Source organism: Miniopterus schreibersii, assembly GCF_964146895.1.
Source record: "Miniopterus schreibersii genome assembly, chromosome: 2".
In the NCBI taxonomy this organism is placed as follows: domain Eukaryota; kingdom Metazoa; phylum Chordata; class Mammalia; order Chiroptera; family Miniopteridae; genus Miniopterus; species Miniopterus schreibersii.
Genome location: NC_138102.1, coordinates 138,288,544 through 138,308,334, shown reverse-complemented (window position 1 = coordinate 138,308,334; position 19,791 = coordinate 138,288,544). Strand labels below are relative to the sequence as shown.

General features: G+C 43.7%; 3 protein-coding genes across 9 annotated transcripts in view; 1 reads left to right on the top strand and 2 right to left on the bottom strand.

Moving 5' to 3' along the window:
• SARNP (SAP domain containing ribonucleoprotein) overlaps window positions 1-7,492 on the bottom strand; it is a 46,197-nt gene extending 38,705 nt beyond the window's left edge. For 2 of the 3 annotated variants that reach the window (XM_081130485.1, XM_081130486.1), the window contains exon 1: window positions 7,234-7,342. In XM_081130485.1, the coding sequence (XP_080986611.1) occupies window positions 7,234-7,269 (36 nt within the window). In that variant the 5' untranslated portion in view covers window positions 7,270-7,342. Of the gene's footprint in view, window positions 1-7,233 lie in introns of all 3 variants that reach the window. The other variant, XM_081130484.1, reaches the window with a different exon arrangement.
• A 90-nt stretch (window positions 7,493-7,582) lies between these two features.
• ORMDL2 (ORMDL sphingolipid biosynthesis regulator 2) lies at window positions 7,583-13,112 on the top strand. 4 transcript variants are annotated; one of them, XR_013998318.1, is made up of 6 exons: window positions 7,599-7,680; window positions 8,612-8,786; window positions 8,948-9,099; window positions 9,640-9,969; window positions 11,039-11,268; window positions 12,740-13,112. XR_013998318.1 is itself a non-coding variant. In XM_081130493.1 (4 exons), exons 2-4 carry the CDS (start codon window positions 8,613-8,615, stop codon window positions 9,773-9,775), a joined length of 462 nt encoding a protein of 153 aa, XP_080986619.1. In that variant the 5' UTR covers window positions 7,583-7,680; window position 8,612; the 3' UTR covers window positions 9,776-10,104. The 4 variants fall into 4 exon arrangements, 1 of the variants encoding a protein (XP_080986619.1); XR_013998319.1 differs by lacking the exon at window positions 12,740-13,112 and having other exon boundaries at window positions 7,583-7,680; window positions 11,039-11,126; XR_013998317.1 differs by lacking the exon at window positions 11,039-11,268 and having other exon boundaries at window positions 7,589-7,680.
• DNAJC14 (DnaJ heat shock protein family (Hsp40) member C14) lies at window positions 10,333-19,518 on the bottom strand. 2 transcript variants are annotated; one of them, XM_081130451.1, is made up of 7 exons: window positions 19,008-19,518; window positions 16,493-17,949; window positions 12,715-12,821; window positions 12,393-12,512; window positions 11,895-12,055; window positions 11,723-11,825; window positions 10,333-11,296 (listed from the first exon to the last, which is right to left on the bottom strand). In XM_081130451.1, exons 2-7 carry the CDS (start codon window positions 17,891-17,893, stop codon window positions 11,086-11,088), a joined length of 2,103 nt encoding a protein of 700 aa, XP_080986577.1. In that variant the 5' UTR covers window positions 17,894-17,949; window positions 19,008-19,518; the 3' UTR covers window positions 10,333-11,085. The 2 variants fall into 2 exon arrangements, with proteins under 2 accessions (XP_080986577.1, XP_080986576.1); XM_081130450.1 differs by lacking the exon at window positions 19,008-19,518 and adding an exon at window positions 18,129-18,217.
• Window positions 19,519-19,791: the final 273 nt, after the last annotated feature.

Sequence of the window (19,791 nt, the reverse complement as noted above, 5' to 3'; positions counted from 1 at the left end):
TTGGCACCTAGTAAGCACTTTATAAGTGTTAGACACTAGGTTAAAGATTAGGCAAGATTAGACTGAATCATTGCTTCTCAGATTTCTGAATTTCACAGATCAATATATTTTTAAATAGGTAGATTGATAGGGCTGCCAATTTTTTATAATATGCCAACCAGGTCATAGACTGATACTTTTGTACAAAACAATAAAAACCAATTACCAGAAAAACAATAATATGTCTCAATGTGGTAGCAGTGATGTCAAACTGCTATCAAAGTTTCTAAAAGCTTACTCAATTTTACTTATCCCTAACCAGTAACAAACAGTTCATGGACAGGCAAGCACTAGCCTGTGGCCATACCTTGAATAGTATTAATCTAGACTCCAGACTCTAAGTAGTCTTTAAGGTGCATTTCTAAAATAAGAATTTTTACATATATATGTATTATATATACATATATATTTAATTGATTTCAGAGAGGAAGGGAGAGGGGGAGAGAGAGAGAGAGATATCAATGATGAGAGTCATTGATAGGCTGCTTCCTGCTGGGGATCAAGCTCAAAACCAGGCATTTGCCTGGACTGGAATCAAACCGAGATCTCCTGGATCATAGGTCGATGCTCAACCAACTGCTGAGCCACGCCGGCCGATCTTAAGAAAGAATCTTGATCTTTCCGTCCTTGGTACTTTATTTCCTTTCAGCTTCCTGAAGAACAAGTCTTTTAATTTTAGTTACACTTTTAAAAGTATTTTGTTAAGCTTTTTGTTAAGTCTTATGTTCACCATAGTTTGAAAATTCTGAAAAGTATACAGGAAAATAAATCTTACATAATTCCAACACCGAGGTCACTTAACATTTTAAATATATCATTTTGTGTGGGTGTCTGTGTGTCTGTGTGTGTCTTTAGACAGTGTTGGTTGTCTACAAAGCAATACATCTTCTTTATTTCCTATAACTCCTAATCTTCTTCAGAAGCCTCAATTCCTTTTTTTTCCTGATTCAAGTAACATTTTTGGTAAATATTCAGGCAATTCAAAGTTCAATTTTCTAGTAGAGTTGTTTCCCCCTTCTCCTTCCTTCTCAAAATTGTGCCTAAGCAAGTTTTCAAACACTTCCAGATGAGAGGAAAATGTACAGTCAGACATGGTTTTTACACAGATGCTGATCTGATATAGTCTGATCTAGGCTGGAAGCTGACAGATTGGTACAACTGGTTGTTTACATGGATAGTATCCGTCACTGCTGACCACTGGCCTTACCACTGCCTTGGTCACTGAAATCTCAGCCCCCCACTGGCTCCCATTCCCTAACCCCAAGGTCTCTGGCTCATGCAGGAGTCTTCTCAGCACCTCCATGTCCCCTCTCTGGTCAAATGAAAATGTTACGTATGACTTTTACATGTTGTCTTATTTTAGTTATTATATGGTGGGTTCTACTCATACACTAGGACATAACTTACAATATCAAATCTTACCCATTTTTATATGCATTCAACTTTAAAATATTTTAAAAGAACATATTTAAAAAACAAGGAAGCCTGGCCAGTGTTGCTCAGTGGTTGAGCATCTACCTATGATACAGGAGATCGCAGTTCAATTCCTGGTCAGGGCACCAGCCCGGGTTGCAGGATCAATTCCCAGTCAGAGGCGGGCAGGAGGCAGCTGATCAATGATGAATCTCTCATCACTGATGTTTCAACTCTCTCTCTCCTTCTCCCTTCCTCTCTCTGAAATCAATAAAGATATATTTTAAAAATAAATAAATAAATAAAAATTTTAAAAGGTATATTGAATGAATTGTATGGTATATGAATTATTCTCAATAAGACTAGTTTTAAAAACCAAGTTATAGAACACTGTATACAGGATACTAACTTTAATGTTAATGTAAAAAATAATGCACACAACACACACACACCCACGTGATGTATATACACAAGATGCCTGGACAAGAAACAGATAAATTAACACTGGAAGAAGCTTGTTGAGGACAAGTGTAGGAAGGAAACTCATTACCATATACCTTTTTGTACCTTTGGAATTGTGAACTTGTACATGAATGACCTATTTTAAAAAATTTATAAAAATTTTATTTTTCAGTATCAATAGGCATTTTCCATTCTATATATCCAACCTACAGAGAAAAGACCAATCAATGGCCCACATAATATATTTAACGTTAATCATTTATTGCCCTGTGATTTTTTTCTGTTTACTAATCTTGAATTTTGATTCAAATCTTTTTCATCTGTTACCTCTTGATATTGTTTGTAAACTTTTGAGGGCAGAGACATTTCATATCATTTATAACATTTCACACAACAGGAACTCAAATTTATTTTTAAGTAGTAATACATGCCAGGAAAAAGGCTAAACTTTGAATGTCATTTCTTCATTTAATCCTTACAACAAACCTAAGTAGTTGGTATTATGATCCCATTTTCTAAATTAAGAAAATGAGGCTTAAAGAGATTCAATAATTTACTTAAAAAGCATATAGCTAGAAAACAGTGGAGCCAATATGCCAGCTCAGGTCTCTCTGACTTAAGCCCAATCTTAACTACCAAGATGCTGACATTGTTCTCATGTACATGCTCTATCGCTCTTCATTTTCCTCTTACGTCTCCTCCTCAGCCTCCTTGCTAACTCTTCTTCCACTCAACCCTGTAAATAGCAATATTCACTGAGATTCCTTCTTTGGCCTTCTCATTCCACTTGTATCAAAGGCTTTCTCACTTTCCAGAATCAAATCACTGGCAAATCCTGTCAGCTCTACCTTCAAAATACATCTAGGATCTAATCCCTTCTGGTCTTTTTTTCATATTCTTGTAAAAACTTTGCAGCCCTTGCACCTCATTATAGTTTATTCTTAACAACGTAGTCAGAATAATCTTTTGAAAATTTAAGTCAGAACATGTCATTCCTCTAATCAAAAATCTTCTATTGCCTGGCCGGGCGTGGCTCAGCGGTTGAGCGTCGACCTAGGATCCAGGTCATAGGGGTTCGATTCCCGGTCAGGGCACATGCCCAGGTTGCGGGCTGCAGCCGATCAATGACACTCTCATCACTGATGTTTCTATATCTCTCCATCTCCTTTCCTCTCTCTGAAATCAATAAAGATATATTAAAAAAAAAAAAAAATCTTCTATTGGTTTCCTATCTCTAAGAGTAAAAGCCAGAGTCCTAACAATCACCTATAAGGTCCTCTTACACTTTGCACAAGGCTCACTCCTTCAAGTCTCTGCTTAAACATCACATTCTCAATGAGTCCTTCCCTAATCACCCTATTTTAAATTACAATACTCTTCCCACTGTACTCCCTATCCTGCTTTCCTATTTTTCTCTACACACCTTACTAAATTTTACTTTATTGTGCCTTCCCCCAGCAAAACATAAGCTCCACAACAGAAAGAATGTTGTCTACTTTGTTCATTGCTATATCTCCAGCACCTATGTGAGCTGGCATATAGTAGGCACCCCATAAATACTTTTTTGAGTAAGTTCCAAATCTTTATTATCAGCTCTCAACTTTTGAACAGGAGGCCCACATTTACAACGGATTACCAAACATTTCCAAGTTCATGTCTCAAAGACACTTAAGCCCCAAACTGAACTTATCTTCTCTATTGCACAAAACTGGCTTCTTCTCTTCCTCCCAACTTAGACTAAAGGTGGTATTACTACTCAAATCTTGGAGTCATCTTTCATTCCTCCCACATCTAACTGATCTATAAATACTTACAATTCTATATCCCAAATTAAATTCATTCCCTTCCAAGTAGACACTACCTTATTTCAGGTCTTACTAAGTTTATTCACTTGACCAATAATTACTGAGTACCCTCTGCATGTCAACCATTAAATTAGGCACAGGGAAATCATCATGAGCAAAATGGATAGAGTTCTTGCCCATATGAAGCTTACAACCTAGTAAGGAAACAAGGTAATCAATGATCATATACATAATACTTAACTGATTAAAAAAAAGTAATGTGTCCTATGAAGGCATTTAAAAAGTGGTCTGTCCATGTGTGGGTAGGGAGAACCTATACTATCTAAGTGGTCTGTTGCTTGGATAAATGATGTTTGACATCTGAAAGGCAGCTAGCAGTTAATTAAATGAAGATGAGGGGAATGGGGGTGGCAGGAGCACTGCAGACAAAAGCATGTGTAAAGGTTCTGGGTTCTGAAGTAAGGAGAGGAAGTAATGTGCAGGGATTAAGAACATAAATTTTGGCCTGGCCAGTGTGGCTCAGTGGTTGAGAGTTGACCCGTGCACCAAGAAGTCACAGGTTCAATTCCCGGTCAGGGCACATACCTGAGTCAGGGGCTCCAATAGATGTTTCTCTCTCATCATGTTTCTATCTCTCCCTCTCCCTTCCTCTCTAAAATCAATAAAACATTTTTTTAAAAAGGGGGAATAATAGAGGCATTAACTTTCAAGAGTTACTGAGAGAATTAAATCAGTAATGTATGTAAATAGCTTTGACCAGTGTTTGCCACATAGTAAACGCTATTGTTAAGTGTTAGCAGCTAATGAACACATTCATTCTGAGGAATGAAATAAAATAAAGCTACTGTGGTTGGAGTGTGAGAAACTAAGCTGGAAAGATTGGCAGGTATAAAATTAAAAGGTTTTAGGCAGGGGAGTGAATAATATAATAAAAATGTAATTGGTGAAATCTCTCCCTCTCCAGATCCCATCTTCCATACTGCCAAAAGGACACACATGGATCACATCAGCTTTCTTTCAAATTTCCAAAGGCTCCCCACTTTCTGCCTACATGGCAAAAACCAAATGCCGTAACAACTTAAAAGGCCCTTTTTAATATCACTCCAATCTACTTTGTAGTCACACAATTCACCCAGTTCCCTTTAAAAACAAACCACCACCAACATATATGCACTTTATGCTTCAAAATTACACATCTCACTTTTTCAACACTCTGGCAACTTGCAGACCCTTCTCATTCTCTCTTCTATAGTACTCCCTTTTCTCACCATTGACTGGAAATTTGGTACAGTTCAAAGCATTTTCACCCACAATTCAGTCTCTATAACTGTGTTAGAATGGCATTTCTACAAAATCTTGACAAATCTGCAGCTGATGTGGACTTACCTATCAATTCAGATATTTTTCTTCCTACTTTAAAGCTTGTTCCTTTCCTCTGAGGTCCCATTCTAAAAGCCCAAAATTTCTTTATAAAAATGGAAAGACTTAAAAAAAAAGAGAGATAAAACCCTAGGTAAACCCAAGACAAGATTACTCTATCAAGATCAACAGTGGAACCAAACATTAACTGTCCTGGAAGTCAGAATTAAAGGCATGGGTTCTTAACCAGAGGTCCATGGACTCCTCAGGGCTACATGGAAATTTTATGAAGCCCCTCAAATCGCATGCAAAGTATGTGTACATGCCTTTTTCTGGGGAAAGGGTCCATACCTTTCATCAGAGTTTCAAAGATATCTGTGACCTCCAAAAGGTTAAGAAGTGCTCTAGAGAAAAAGCAAAGACAAGCAAATGTGATTAAAAGAGTGAATCCTTTTTACTTTTTAGGCTGTCAGGGGTACCTCATGTTCTTAGACTATAATACCTGAAATCAGGTCAGAGGACATTATCCAGTCAAAATAAAATTTAATATAGTCCAAACAAACACAGCTTTTATGGAAGGAGGAACTCCGTAAACCAACACAAAATCCATAAAGGCAAGTCACAAGGCTGGTGGCTTACTCCAGGGGTTTCAAAAATGGGACTAATAGGAAGAAAATATTTGATCTTCTATTCATATTTCCTTTTTATCTCATTCATTCAAAAATTCCTTTTCTGTGTATGTTTTATGACATACATAACAGTATAACATTATTTACATAAGTATACATACAATGGAAGTGGTTGCTGTTTTTTTTACTTGTGGTAATAGGAGACCACGGATATAATCTACACATTTCAGTACCACCAAGTTAATAGTAACTCCAGAATAACACAAAAAACCACTAGTACAGTTTGGAATCCAAGAGTTAGAAATCTATCAGCTTTTACAAAAAAGCTAATCGACGTCAACTAAAAAATGACTAAAAGGACCTCTCCCTAACCTTACTTTCGTTACTTTTATTGTTTTTAAGTTCAACAAGCTTTACTTTAAAAAAAAAAAAATTTATCTTTATTGTTTAAACTATTACAAATGTCCCCTTTTACAATGAGCTTTAAAGGGTCAGTTTTCAGCTTCAGCTAAATAAGCTTGGTTTGTCCAAGGTTCCCAGGATGATGTGACCGAAACATTTAATGGGAAAACTACTTGTGAAACCACAAATGGTCAACTAACCAAGATATTCTCATAATTCACCCTAAAACAAATTATTCTCTTCTTCCAGGATAATAATAATCTAAATGTGAGAAAACTACCAAGATTCCCAAGGCACAACTTTAAACAGGTGATTGAGAGTGTCACCCAGTGGTGATACCAAGAGATGCAGAGTCCATCGCGATATGAAATGGGACAGAGATAACCCTAACCTTGGAAATGCTTTTCCAAAATATTACAGCTATAAGTGAGTTGTCCGCCTGGAGGTAGGTAGGGGGCGGGGGTTTGCTGGCCGGGGGAGAACCGCGTGAGAGAACTCAAAAAACTTTTAAAGCCGAGCTATCTGTGCCTTTATTAACTCAAGGTTTCCTAAACCCCAGGTTTCTATGGGGAGACCTTTATTCTGAGGCCTCTCCTCAGGTTTCAAGGTTTCCCACGAGAGCGTAACCCCATCTAAAAAAAAAAAAGAAAAAAAAGAGTGGACGTATTTTCTGGATCACGTTTGAGACCTAAATAGATAGAAATACACAAAGATGTCAACATCTGCTAACGGGAACCTCAGCATGGGACAAGAGATAGGAAAGCATCAACCCAGGATAAAAAAAGGGGTGCAGGGTGAGGCATGGGGCAGAGAGGTGGGACCACTGACGTAACGCAGTTCTGACGAGAAATGAGAAGAGAACAGGTTGAAGGCACTTACACAACCCGGTAGAGAAGTGACGGACGATACAACGATGAAGAAGGGAGCCGAAATAACAAGTACAGATACAATAAAACCGTGAGGAGCATGGGAAATTAGGACAGGCGTAGTGAGGAAGAAATACGGAGGGAGCCGGAAAAAGTGGAAGAGCCTACAAGGAGAACACTTACGAAAGTGGACAAGCCACTCCCAGAATCCAGTCCCCAGAAAAAGTCCAAGTCAGCCCTTTTCCCCCTTCACAGTACCTTCAGTTTATGGAGCTCCACCGTCTCCGCCGCCATCTTGTTACCCCTCCACTCCACTAGGCCCCCACCCGCTGCCTCGGCTTCCAGGAGCTCCCGCCTGGGCGCAGACAGCCAGGGCTAACCAATCACTGCCACTCTTACTACCACCTCATACCATCAACTCTTCCCATTAGTAAATAGCTGCCGTCCTCACTCCCCTAGCCAGCTTTCCCCACCTCTCTCAAAAGGTGGGGCAGGGAGAGGGGCGGGTTCTGTGCCTTCCGAACGACGGAAACGGAGACCAATTGTGCGTCCCCATTGCAGACCGCCAGCCAATGGGTAGTGGCAGCGCTAATTCTGTTCCACCCATAGGGAGACTGCAGATGAGCAAGGGCGGCTGCTTCCTGGCGACCACGGGTGTAGAAGCAAGCGCTGCGCCCCTAGCCGACTGGCTTTTGAAGCTTGCAGGTAGGGGCTTCCAGGAGACTGGAAAGGGGTGCTGTGGGAAAATGGTGGGAGGCGAACGGTGGTGGGGGGCGAAAGTGGGTGGGCGGGGGACGCGGGGGTGGGGGTGGAGCGGCGGCCAGTTAAATACCGAGAGAAGAGCGCTGAGGAGAGTCGACGTAGGAGAGAGGGAAGCTGGGAGGAGCATGGGGCATGTTCAGTATTAGGGCTTAGGGAATTTTAGGTGTAGGGGGCAAGAGCTGCTTTCTAACTAGACATCATCAATTTGAGACCAGCACGATTTTAAGAAGCCAAGCTCAGGCGATCTGAGCCGCCCCTGGATTCGGGGCTGGGGCTCTGTCTGGAGGCTCTCAACTCAAGTTCCTTCCTAGCTCAATCCAAAATCCTGGGTAAATTCCTCAAACGCCCTACGCTTGAGAAAAGGAATTGGGATGTTGACTGTTTATATGCCAAGGGGATGAGAGACAGGACGGACAAGCCTCCGAGTAAAGGTGGAGATTGGAAGCTTTCCCCCCTCACTCCTCTTTAGTGAATCCTTGTTTCCCCTGGCCTTCTTCTGGATTATGGGTGTATGTAATCTCTTCATGCTGCTTTATTAATTTATTCAGGGAAATAAAGTGAGATACTTCTGTTTCCCATGCTCCTTGAAGCAGGTGCCCAAACCTAGACTTACTCCTTCAAGTGACAGCTTAACTGTAAAAATCAGAGTATATTATTACCACGTTTCTAAGATGTAGAGAGGACTTCTCTTGCCTTTTAAGTTCCAACCCCTCCCCCAGTCTTCAGTTTTTCTTTGTGCATGATGGGGATGTTCTTTCATTCCCAACAGAGTTCAGGGGATTTGAGCTATTCAGGAGATAATGTGGGGGCAAAAGTCAAAGAGGGGTGGACAGGGAATTGAGGTGGACTCTTGCCTGATCCCCCACTGTGGTAGGATGAATGTGGGGGTGGCACACAGCGAAGTAAACCCCAACACGCGAGTGATGAATAGCCGGGGCATCTGGCTGGCGTACATCATCTTGGTAGGCCTGCTGCATGTGGTGCTACTCAGCATCCCCTTCTTCAGCATTCCTGTTGTCTGGACCTTGACCAACGTCATCCATAACTTGGTGAGCACTAAACCACACCCTTGTACCCACCCCAGGCCTTTCCCAAACAAAAATCAAAATCCCCAGTTACTTGGGAATATATATCTTCCTTTTGGGATCTTAATTCTTGGGATAAAGGACTACATTCTGTCCCTTCAAACTCCTCCCTTCTCTCCTCCCAGGCTATGTATGTCTTCCTACATACAGTGAAAGGGACACCCTTTGAGACCCCTGACCAAGGAAAGGCTCGGCTACTGACACACTGGGAACAGATGGACTACGGGCTCCAATTTACCTCTTCCCGAAAATTCCTCAGCATCTCTCCTATTGTACTGTGAGTCTAGGGGGAGATATGGGAAATGCTCCAAAAGCCAGGTACAAAGGCCCGCAGGAGAGCTTTAAAAAGCAATCTAATCACTTAGACCCTTTGAAAATATTATGGCATACTAGGTATAAAATCTAGGGAGTGCAGTAAAAAGTAGAAGGCAGTAATCAACCATTCTTTTCTGCCTCCTTGGTGGTAGGAGAATGGACTGAGAAAACCAAGTAAAACCAAATGATTTTATACTTCCAAAAGATGTGAATAAATCAAGGCAGAACTGATGTAAATCTGTGAAAACTGACTGGGGAGTGGAAGCAAAGAGGACTTACCAGTGATACAGGCTGAAACTGTTTCAGCTATCATTTGCCATGTCATTGACAATTAAAAACACACAAACTTACAAATCTCCAGTTAGAGGTGCTCATCATCTCCCTGACCCCTAGGATATTTTCAGATATCATAGGACTATATGCAATAGAACGGGTCATTTAAAATAGAAGAGAAAGTCACTGGAAAGGCCAGCTTCACTTAACCTATTTCTTTTCTCCCCAGCTACCTCCTAGCCAGCTTCTACACCAAGTATGATGCTGCTCACTTCCTCATCAACACAACCTCATTGCTCAGCGTACTGCTGCCTAAATTGCCCCAATTCCATGGGGTTCGTCTCTTTGGCATCAATAAATACTGAGGGATGGGACTAGGAACAGAATTGGAACAAAAGGCTGTAACATCTTTCCCTTCTCCATACTGTCTTTATCTTGAAAGCCTGAGAACTACACAACTGTTTCCAAACTTCCAAGATGAGAACAGATTGGAAAATGGGGCTCCCTGGGCCTAGCCCTGCTAGGAGCAGGCTTCTTTGAATCAGGAAAGGCAAATGAGGTAAGGGTCAAATCACTCTCCTCCACAGGAGGCCATATTTGGTCAGCGTGTTTGGTTTTTCCATGTCTTCCACCCCCATTACCCTCAGTTCTGTTTTGCTGTGTATTTCCCTTAAAATAAAGGTAATTTTTTTCAGATATGGCTACTATTTGGTCAGCAGGGAGGGTAGGGAGATGTCCTTATAAGGCTGGGGAAGAAGATGGAAGAGTGACATAATGCACAAAACCTCTTTAAGATATTTTTTTATCCCCTTTCCCTTAGTTCAGTAGGAAGTGCCCTTCACTCTCAGCTAACACTTATAGAAAGGATTCTCAAATAAGAAAAAGGACACCAGCTATAAAGACAAAAAAGAGAGGGAAGAAACAGGTTGCCAGTTACATATTTATAGAAAGATAATCCCCTGGCTTTAAATAGTTATGTATATACAAATATGAACAACTTAAAAAAATACAAACCCTTGGATCATAAGGGGGCTGCCAGGAGCCCCTTTATCCTTCCCCTCTTCAAGGGAAGAGGGCATGAGTCTGATTTTTTAAAATCATTAGTTTTGGCCATCCCTGTACCAACAAGCATGAAGTTGGGCAGTTACCCACAAGGTGAAAGTCAGGAAAAATTCAGAGTTCCCACTCTCTGAACTCTATGTATCTCCTTTAATTAGGGCTACATGCTTTCTTGTTCTGTCTTAACTAGTACATTGGGTTAAAGGAGGGAGCTCCCTCCTAAAATGGGTCAAGAAATAAGATAGACTCGTAGTTTAAAAAGGGGGGGTGTCATCTGCTGTAGAAGCAGAAGACGACAAAGGCATACAGACCCCAGGGAAATACCGAGTTCCCACACTACTATGGGGAGATATTGTCCAGCCTAGGTCCATGCCCTAGGTGCTTTGCTCTAGCCACCCCCTATTTCTTTGGTATTGTCAGAAGACAAGATTCAGTTCCTGGGTGCTGGTGGAGGCGAGAGAGTGGTTCTGGGGCTTCCTTACAAGTACTGAGTGAACAATTTGAGCTTAAAAGTTTCCCTTTTCTAAATATTTAAAAATAAATCAAACTCCATCCTGTGCTGTACACAGCCCTTTTGACTCCCTGACATTGATTTGAGGAAAGAAGAAAACAAGTGTCAACGTTGGAAGGGCCTCCTCACTTTCTTCCGCCTCTTCGGTTTGGCTTCTCCCTTGGGTACTGTGCTGTTGGGCTTGGAAGCTGCAGTGGCCCCAGGGCCAGGATGAGGAGCTGCAAAGAAGTTCCCATTGGACATCTGTCCTGGGGGTACTTGAAAGATCCGGCTCAAGAAATCCTGAAGGTCAGCAGGAGGAGCATCTGGGGTGGCTCTGAGAGGAAATCAAGAATGAGGCGAGAGAGATTAAAAGTCAGATGGTTACCTATGTTGCCTCTTAATACCCAAGTTAAAGATATATTGAGTTAGTTACCAAACTTGTTAAAGGGTGAGACATCTAAGTGTCCTAAATACCATGTCATCTGTAACCATATTCAGAACTAGAATAATGGATAGATTATTGAAAGAAATACCACCGCCCAGCCGGGCATGGCTCAGCGGTTGAGCATCGACCTAGGATCCAGGAGATCACGGTTCGATTCCCGGTCAGGGAACATGCTTGGGTTGTGGGCTCAGTCCCCAGCCAGGAGCCTGCAGGAGGCAGCTGATCAATGACTCTCTCATCGTTTCTATCTCTCTCCCTCTGTCTGAAATCAATAAAGATACATATATATTAAAAAAAAAAAAAAATACCACCTACCTCTGTCGCCCACTGGTTCCTGGGATCCGAGAACCAAATGAGATGTGATAGGGCACTCTGTGAGTATCTGGGGAGATTCCCACACGCTGGCATCCAGCCCACTCTGCACACATGAGAAATAATTAGCTAATACATCACAATAAGCCTGTATTTCTAGAGAACAGATGTGTACCTGTGATGTCATACACTTTTCCGTCCATCAGTGCAAAGAAGGTGATCTTGAGGCCCAACATACTTGACTCTGCCCAAAAGTCTCCTTCTTCAGCAGGATGCAGCCTATTACACTCAGCACAGTACCTGGCACTCTTAGGTTCCCGGTCCATTTCAAACCTCCTGCAAACCAACAGAAGGACAATTCCTTAATAATTTGTCAAGCCTGTGTCACTGCTGTAGTCTTATTACTGACAAATGTGGCTGAAGGACCTTAAATTATCTCCACTCAGTTGTTATATATGCCTGTGCATACCCTTCTCTCAATCTTCTATCTTAAAGCTAAAAAATATCTTTTTTTTTCTTACTGATTCAAATCCCCAATCTTGACATATCAGAAGTGGAAACCTAAGGGTTCTTTTACTCACCGTCTGTATCCCACAACTACCAATAATACAAAGAAGGTCTTTCGCTACCCAACCCCTAAGCTGTGGCTGTTCCATTCCTGTGTATCTCATACCTATGCTTTCCCTGGCATCGGCTGCACATCATAGTATTCATTGCCTCTTTGAGGTCATCCTGCAGCTTGGACAGAAACTCATTCACTGACCGGCTCAGCTCATTCTCTGCCATTCGTTTCCTAAGAGAAGAAAGGTTTTGTAAATCAGAGGGTATTGAGCAAGGGACAAAAGGAGACAGATCTATTGGCTTCTTAAGGCCTGTGGCCTACAAGCAACCTCAATTCTCTCCACCTCAGAGAGCCTCCACCTATAACTTCAGGGACCTCTGCTATTGAAGACTTTTCATTTACCCCACCTGACAATTTCCCATCTCCAACTTACATCTCATATTCCTTCCGCCTTTCAGGATTGCTGACAATGTCCCAAGCTGCCCGCAAAACCTTGAAGGCCTCCTCAGCCCGGGGATGATGATTTTTGTCAGGATGAACCTACCAAGACAAAGATTTCATCACATCCATTCCAACCCTCTCCCCATCTTGGGTCAAAACCTCATGTTAAGTGGTAGCCCTGGCCAGTGTGGCTCAGTTGGTTGGGCGTCTTCACATGCACCAAAAGGTTGCTGGTTTGATTCCAAGTCAAGGGCACGTGCCCAGGTTGTGGGATCAATCCCCAGTAGGGAACATGCAGGAGGCAGCCTATTGATGTTAGCTCACATTGATGTTTCTTCCTTTCTCTCCCCATCTCCCTTTTGCTCTAAAAAAAAATCAATAAACTATTTTAAAAAAAAAAATCACGTCAAACGGTTCTCTTTCACTATCCTTTTGGAGAGTCAACATAGCTTAATAATTAATTGCTCTGGCTTTGTAGAGAGATCTTGGTTCAAGTTCCAGCTCTGTCACTATTAGCTATATGACCTAGAATATTTTATCTATCATGGATTGTTGGGAATATTAAATGAGAATACATGTGAAGTATATAGCACAGAATCTGTACTAGGGTGATCCACCACCCCGTGCATGTGGGATTGTCCCAGTTTTAGCACTGAAGTTCATGTCTCAGGAAACCCCTCAATCTCAGGCAAACAGGGATGGTTTGTCACTTAACCTAGCATGCATACTAAGCCTTCACATTTTAACTTTATTGTCAGTTATAAAGAAAGAGTTTCAGATATGTTACATCCTCAAACACTTTTCTAACTTTAAATTCTCGTATTTACTTAAAATAGTTTGCCCTTCTGTCCCAGAAATGAAATAGCATGATATTCACAGGCTTTTTATCCACTTTTCAGCCTTTTCTCCAAGACAGACAATACCCTCTCTTCCTACAGCTTCCTTATTGTTCCCATCTTCATTCCCCCAAACCACAGAGATAAAGCTAATCTCTTGACTGATGCTAAATAAGCAGAATGCTGTTAAATCTCCCATATTCCCAAGCTTATAGAACAGCTTTGTAGTCATGGTCACTCGGGGGGCCTAATAAGGGTGGTAAGAGGTTCTATAAAAAGCCCACAGGCACTCTGACCCAGAACAAGGGAGAACTCAGAGATGTGGGTCAGGTGTGTTGAGGATCAGGGAACTTATCATCTCTACTCCAAGGAAGTTGAAAATGAGATTTTTTGAAGAATGGTATTCCCCAAGAGAGGGTATCTGCTAAAAGACATGAAGGTGAGAAAAGTGTTTTATTAGTAACAATATGAGTGTAAGCAGTTGTTCACCATTCTAAGTATATCCCAGGCTATCCACTAAAGGGCATCCATTTCCCACCAAACTAATTTAGTCCTGTCATAAGTACAGGTCTGGTACGTTATTGTGCCTTGAATAGTTAATGGAAACCATGGTTGCCCATTCCTCTGGTGTCATGCAACTATCAAGGTAATCTACACACTGGTATTTTACCAGTCCAGTTCCATACATTCAAACAGGTTGCCTGTGCAATTTACACACGTTATATTCATAATATAATTCTACTTGTACAGGAATAGCAACAATCATATCCAAAAATAGCAACCTAATATCAACCTAATAGCAATTTGATTGCACGCTTGTATTAAATCATTTCTCGCAAGCATGTGGTGCATCACAGCTTCCACCTGTAAATCCCCTTTTATCAACAAAAGCAACCATATTTTCAGGTATGACATACATTTGCACATGTATCTCTAAGATTTATATCCCATTTTCCTTCCCTTTCCCACTCTGGGTTGCTGGTCTTGAAACAGCTTGTTTTCTTTCACCGGGTCCTGGAATAGTCACTCACATGCACTCCCTGAACCATCCCATACTAGGTCCACACTTGCCTTTCTGGGACAGATTGTTGGATTTCCCTGTATTCAAAAAAGAGCCAGCGCAGCTCAGTGGTTGAGCCTCGACCTATGATCCTGGAGATCAAGGTTCTATTCCCAGTCAGGGCATATGCCCTGGCTGCAGGTTCAATGGCGTGCAGGAGGCAGCCAATCAGTGACTCTCACACACTGATATTTCTCTCTCTCTCTCTCCCTTTCTCTCTATGAAATCAATAAATAACATTAAAAACAAACAAACCAAAAAAACAACCACCACCACCACCAAAAACCCTCATTTGTTCTGGGAGAGGAACTGACAAGCTTTCTGACTAGGCCTCTTCTCCACCCTAGCCAGAGGGACTTCATCTCAATATTTCAGGGTGAGTGAGTCCAACAACAGGTCATTTCTTTTGTTAAGTGCCAGAAGCCCTTCCATCCTTGCTGCTTGACACGGTCCTTTAAGGAGGAGACATCTGCACAGCAAATGCTCCATGGGACTTGGTGTATGGCATATCCCTCTTCCTATGCTTGTTCCCCTTTCTAACGCTCTGTGTCCCTTACCCGAGTCACTGCACCAGAAAAGGGCATTGCCCTAGCTGGAAACTTTTCCCTGCACCAGAAAAGGGCATTGCTCCAGCTGGAAACTTTTCCCTAGCAGGGGGATTGGATGGGACTAGAAAAGACAATGATTCAATAAAAGCCCCAAGCATTGCAAAAATATCATGTGCTGCTTACAGGAATTCAGACTCAAGACTGTCAGCAGAAGAGTTAGGACTTGTTAGGCCCACTACCCCGGGGGCCTTCCCACCAGGGAAGAGGCCTGGGTTGGGGCCCTGCTGACTCGGCTGCCCAGGGCAATCCACAGGGAGTCCACCAGTGAGTTCCCACTAAGGAATGTATTACTGGGGGATGTTTATATTAATGGAAAACTCTGGGAATCCCCACAAGGAAAGAGCAGACTAGGAAAGAGAGTATTTCAATCTACACCTGAACCCTTATCATACACAGGATGTTACAATGAGGATGGACACCGCATAGTTAATTACAAAGGCAAACATACACAGGTACAAAACATCCCAAGCTTCTTAGAAAGGCTAGGGAGAACAGGACCCCCTTGGTGCCTGTTAGATGAGAAGGTGAAAAAGGCTTTGCGCAAACAACTTAGAAAATGCCATTGTAAATTATGCAGGCAGTTCCCTTATCTGACGGACTGCCGCAGGGAGTGTCAGCGGAGAGACTACGAATAGGCGCCAGACGGTAGTTACTTCCCATTTAGCTTTATGGTAGAACAATAAAGTAGTAACCTTAGAATAGAAATAACAAACGAGATTAATCTGTAGAATAGCCTATAGAAATATAAATAATAGACAAGACTAAAATCAACATAGTTAAACAGAAATAAATTCTTTAGCAAAAGTCAGATAGAAGGTATAAACATTAACTGTGAAGGGTTAAGACAGAAACCAGAGCAAAGCATGATGTCATGTTGTTTAACCAGCAATAAAATCAAGTAGTATAAAGAGAGTTGTAACAAGGCAACAGAGAAGCTGACTGTCCTGACGCTCTGAACGCTGTCTCCGTGTCCTTCATTCTTTGCTGACGCCGTCCACACCTTTGGGGACCCCTGGACCGCTGGGGCTGGACCCCGGCAGTTAAGAAAAAGAATCTCATGACCAAAAAAAAAACACCCTTAAAAATGAAGGAAAAGTCAGAATCCATAGTAGAGGTGGCAAAAGTCTTTATGACTCTTTTCTAAGAATTAAAGTTACTCTTCCGCTTAAAGTTGACTTTCTTCTCTGCCTTCCCTTTTTTCTGCTCTAAAATTAGGAAAAAAATACAGGAACAAAGAGGGACAGGAAACGGGGGAAGGATACTCACCATCACTGCCAACTGCCTATAGGCCTTCTTCAGTTCAACATCTGATGCTGTGGCTTCAACCCCCAACACATGGAAAGGATTTAGCTCATCTTCAGGGACCCCAGCCATAGTCAAGAGTCGAGTCACTTCCTCTTCAGGCAGGCAGTAGCGACTACTAGCTACAGGTGCATTCCCCTGCCTGTTAGTCCTCTGTTTGACCCAAGGCAACTCCAGCCAATCCCACTGAACCATTCTTACCAGCTGCTGCCACAGCCTGCTATCTCTCAGCAAAATCAGACAACGCTGCAAGGTGGGAGAATCCAGCCAAGAGAAGAGCCAGATAGCTTTACCCCTCCAGCCTAACCGATCGCCTAGTCTCACAAGAAACCTCCAGCCCAACTGCAGACAGCCCAACAAGAGGGCCAGAGCCAGGAGCAGCAAAGCACCCAGTAACCTAAGAACACGGGTGAACAGCCCTGACCCATAGCAAAATCCCTGGTTCAGAAATTGAAACATCACCTGGGCCCAGACACCCAGCCGCCCTGCCCAGGCTCCCGCCCAGACTCGAACAAGGTCCAGATCACTGCCTTTCAGCTTCCTGCATGCATAGATGAGATGGCCACAAGTTTCCACATATTCTCCCACCAATACCAGCAGTTCGATCAACCACCAAAAGCCTGCTTGTCCAAGCTGACACAGTTCTTCTGCTCCCCATAATCCCAGGCCTCTGTGCTTATTTGCTTGACTTCGTTTCCGGCCCAGCCGATGTCGACCAGGGGACCTGGGATCTCTGCGTCCACCCTTCCAAGTATCCTCCTTGGCAGGAACACGGTGCCGCTGTCTCCGAGATAGAGGTTTCTTTCCACTGGACATACGGGAAAAATCACTGGGGAACTTGGGTTCCTCATCATCATATTCCTCTTCCAACTCTTCATGTTCCCCTAAAGCTGGAGAGGTACAATGGTGGCAAAAGTTGCTAGAAGAGCTATCTCCTCCCCCAGAGTAAGGCCCTTCTGGGATTCCAGGGGTTCCCTGGCAGTTGCAAGCAGATGGAATGGAAAGAAAAGGGTTCCCATCCTCCTGGTGCCCAGCCTCATTCTCTCTTGAGAGTTCCTGGTCCACTCCTGACTCTTTTTCTGCCTCACTCTGGTCAGAGTCCTCTCTATCTCTAGGGGGTCCTGGGCCCCTTGGGGGGCCATGGCTTGGATCCGACCAGTGGGCTGGGTTTGGGGGCTGTGTGTACTTAGGACTAGAGTGCTTTGTGAGGCAGCCGGTACCATTAGGAGAAGGCCTCGCTGAATCCCTGAGTCCTGAGAATGAAAGTATTTCAGGGTCCACAGAGCGTCCTAAAGTCCCGAGGGAGGCACCACCACTGTGGTGGCCTCCACACAACCCACTTTCTCCGGGGTGCTTCTGGGCCATGACCCCGGGGCTTCCTGAAGATTTTAGGTCACAGCCATCATGGTAAGTTCTGATGCCTGTAACAAAGGTATCAAGGTGGGGATAATCAAGGATAGGACCAAGAAAGGAGTTAAATAACCTTAAATTGAGGATATATATAATGCATCCACCTCCCTTGGCTTTTCAAGTTCTTTTGGGGAATTCATTACCCCTAGCAATAAGCCAATACTACATGAACCACAACACTGCTCCCTACCCCCTCCTCCAACTCCACTTAAGCTTTTCTTCTTTCCCCTGAAAGATACAGTTCTGAATCCCGGAAAGAGGTAGGTACCCCAAAGGGTGTGGTCTTAGGGTCACTCTGGGGAAAAAAGGAAAAACAATCGGAAAGGAGGGCCGTAGGATTCCTGAAAAGGGTGGGTTAGAAATGGAGCTGCCTTTTGACCCAGTGATTCCACTCCTAGGAATGTATCCTAAGAATCCTGAAACATTAATCAGAAAGAATATATGTACCACGATGTTCATAGCAGCACAGTTTACAATAGCTAAGATCTGGAAACAGCCCAAGTGCCCATCAGTAGATGAGTGGATAAAAAAGCTGTGGGACACTTACACCATGGAATACTACACAGCTGTAAAGAAGAATAATCTTGTACCCTTTGGGACACTATGGAAGGACCTGGAGAATATTATGCTAAGTGAAATAAGCCAGGCAGAGAAAGACAAACATCACATGATCTCGCTTATACGTGGAATCTAAAGAACTTAATAAACTGATGAACAGAATAGATTCAATGACATGGAAGCATAGATGAGACCGACGAATGTCAGAGGGAGTGAGGAGGGCGGGTGGGTGGAGGGGGAGAGAGTAACCAAAGAATTTATATGCCTATATGCACAACCCAAGGACACAGACAATGGTAGGGAGAGGGGCTGGGGAGGGGGAAGGGACGGGGTGGAACGGGTCATTGGGGAGAAAAAGGGACATCTGTAATATTTTAAACAAAAATAAAATTTTAGAAAAAGGGTGGGGACCCTGCGGCCCTCAAAGAAAACCTGGGGGCGGAGCTTGGGGTTGCCCCTAAAACAATCTAGGGGACCCTAAGACTGGGTAGACCGAGAGAAGGTAACGTACCAAAGAGCGACGGTAACTCCTCCCCCTCGAGCTGCAGGACCCAGAGCCAGGGGAGCTAAGGGAGGAGCTCCCCCGGCTCCGCCTCCCGCTCAAGCTCTGCTTCCGCCTTCCGTCTTAGACACAGACGCCGTTCTACGCCTATTTCCACTTCCGGGGTCACCGCGCAAGAGACAGGAAGGGAAAGAAAAAGCGGTTGCTGGAGGCGCGAGCGGGTCTAGCAAGCGCCGTCAATCAGAGGAGGCGGTCCTCGGGAAGCAATGGCACCTCCCCTTAAAGGGCCCTCGCTTGGCCCTCCGCGTGCTCGACTTCAGAGTGGAATCCCCGCAAGTTGCACCCCTGAAGCGAAGCAAGGGGGTGCTGCACCAGTGCCTGCGGTCTGGGGGCAGAGTCTCAGGGTTCCTCTTGCTGGATTCTTGGGCTTTGCCGAAACTGGGAGATAGAGGACAGCCACCAAGCCACAGTCTGTTTCCCTTGCAGACAAAACTAGGGAGCGTAGAAGGGCCACCGCCCTGATCCCTTTCCCTACTGGCTGTAACGAAGACAGAGGCCCTTTTGTATCACGTCCTCTCATAGAATCGAGGAGAGGGCGCCCCGGGCCAGCCCCCGCCCAGGTTCCCCTAGCGCTGCCCCTGCTTTCCCAGCAACCCTCGGCCTCCCCGGCTTCTGACCCATCTGGCGAACTGCCCCGTGTAACTGCAGCTCCCACGGCCTGGATCCGCCCCTCTGGACGCAGCTCCCAGGCCCCGACACGGACCGGGGCCCAGGGACTGACAGCGTAGCTCCG

What these genes read in the sequence shown, in the direction of transcription:
- ORMDL2 (XM_081130493.1), top strand. Translation starts at nt 8,613, where the DNA reads ATGAATGTGGGGGTGGCACACAGCGAAGTAAACCCCAACACGCGAGTG. An exon ending in CCAACGTCATCCATAACTTG is followed by an intron (nt 8,787 to 8,947) that starts GTGAGCACTAAA and finishes CTCTCCTCCCAG; the next exon opens with GCTATGTATGTCTTCCTACA. An exon ending in AGCATCTCTCCTATTGTACT is followed by an intron (nt 9,100 to 9,639) that starts GTGAGTCTAGGG and finishes TTTTCTCCCCAG; the next exon opens with CTACCTCCTAGCCAGCTTCT.
- DNAJC14 (XM_081130451.1), bottom strand. Translation starts at nt 17,893, where the DNA reads ATGGCCCAGAAGCACCCCGGAGAAAGTGGGTTGTGTGGAGGCCACCAC. An exon ending in CGATGCCAGGGAAAGCATAG is followed by an intron (nt 12,056 to 12,392) that starts GTATGAGATACA and finishes GTTGGTTTGCAG; the next exon opens with GAGGTTTGAAATGGACCGGG. An exon ending in GGAACCAGTGGGCGACAGAG is followed by an intron (nt 11,297 to 11,722) that starts GTAGGTGGTATT and finishes ATTTCCTCTCAG; the next exon opens with AGCCACCCCAGATGCTCCTC.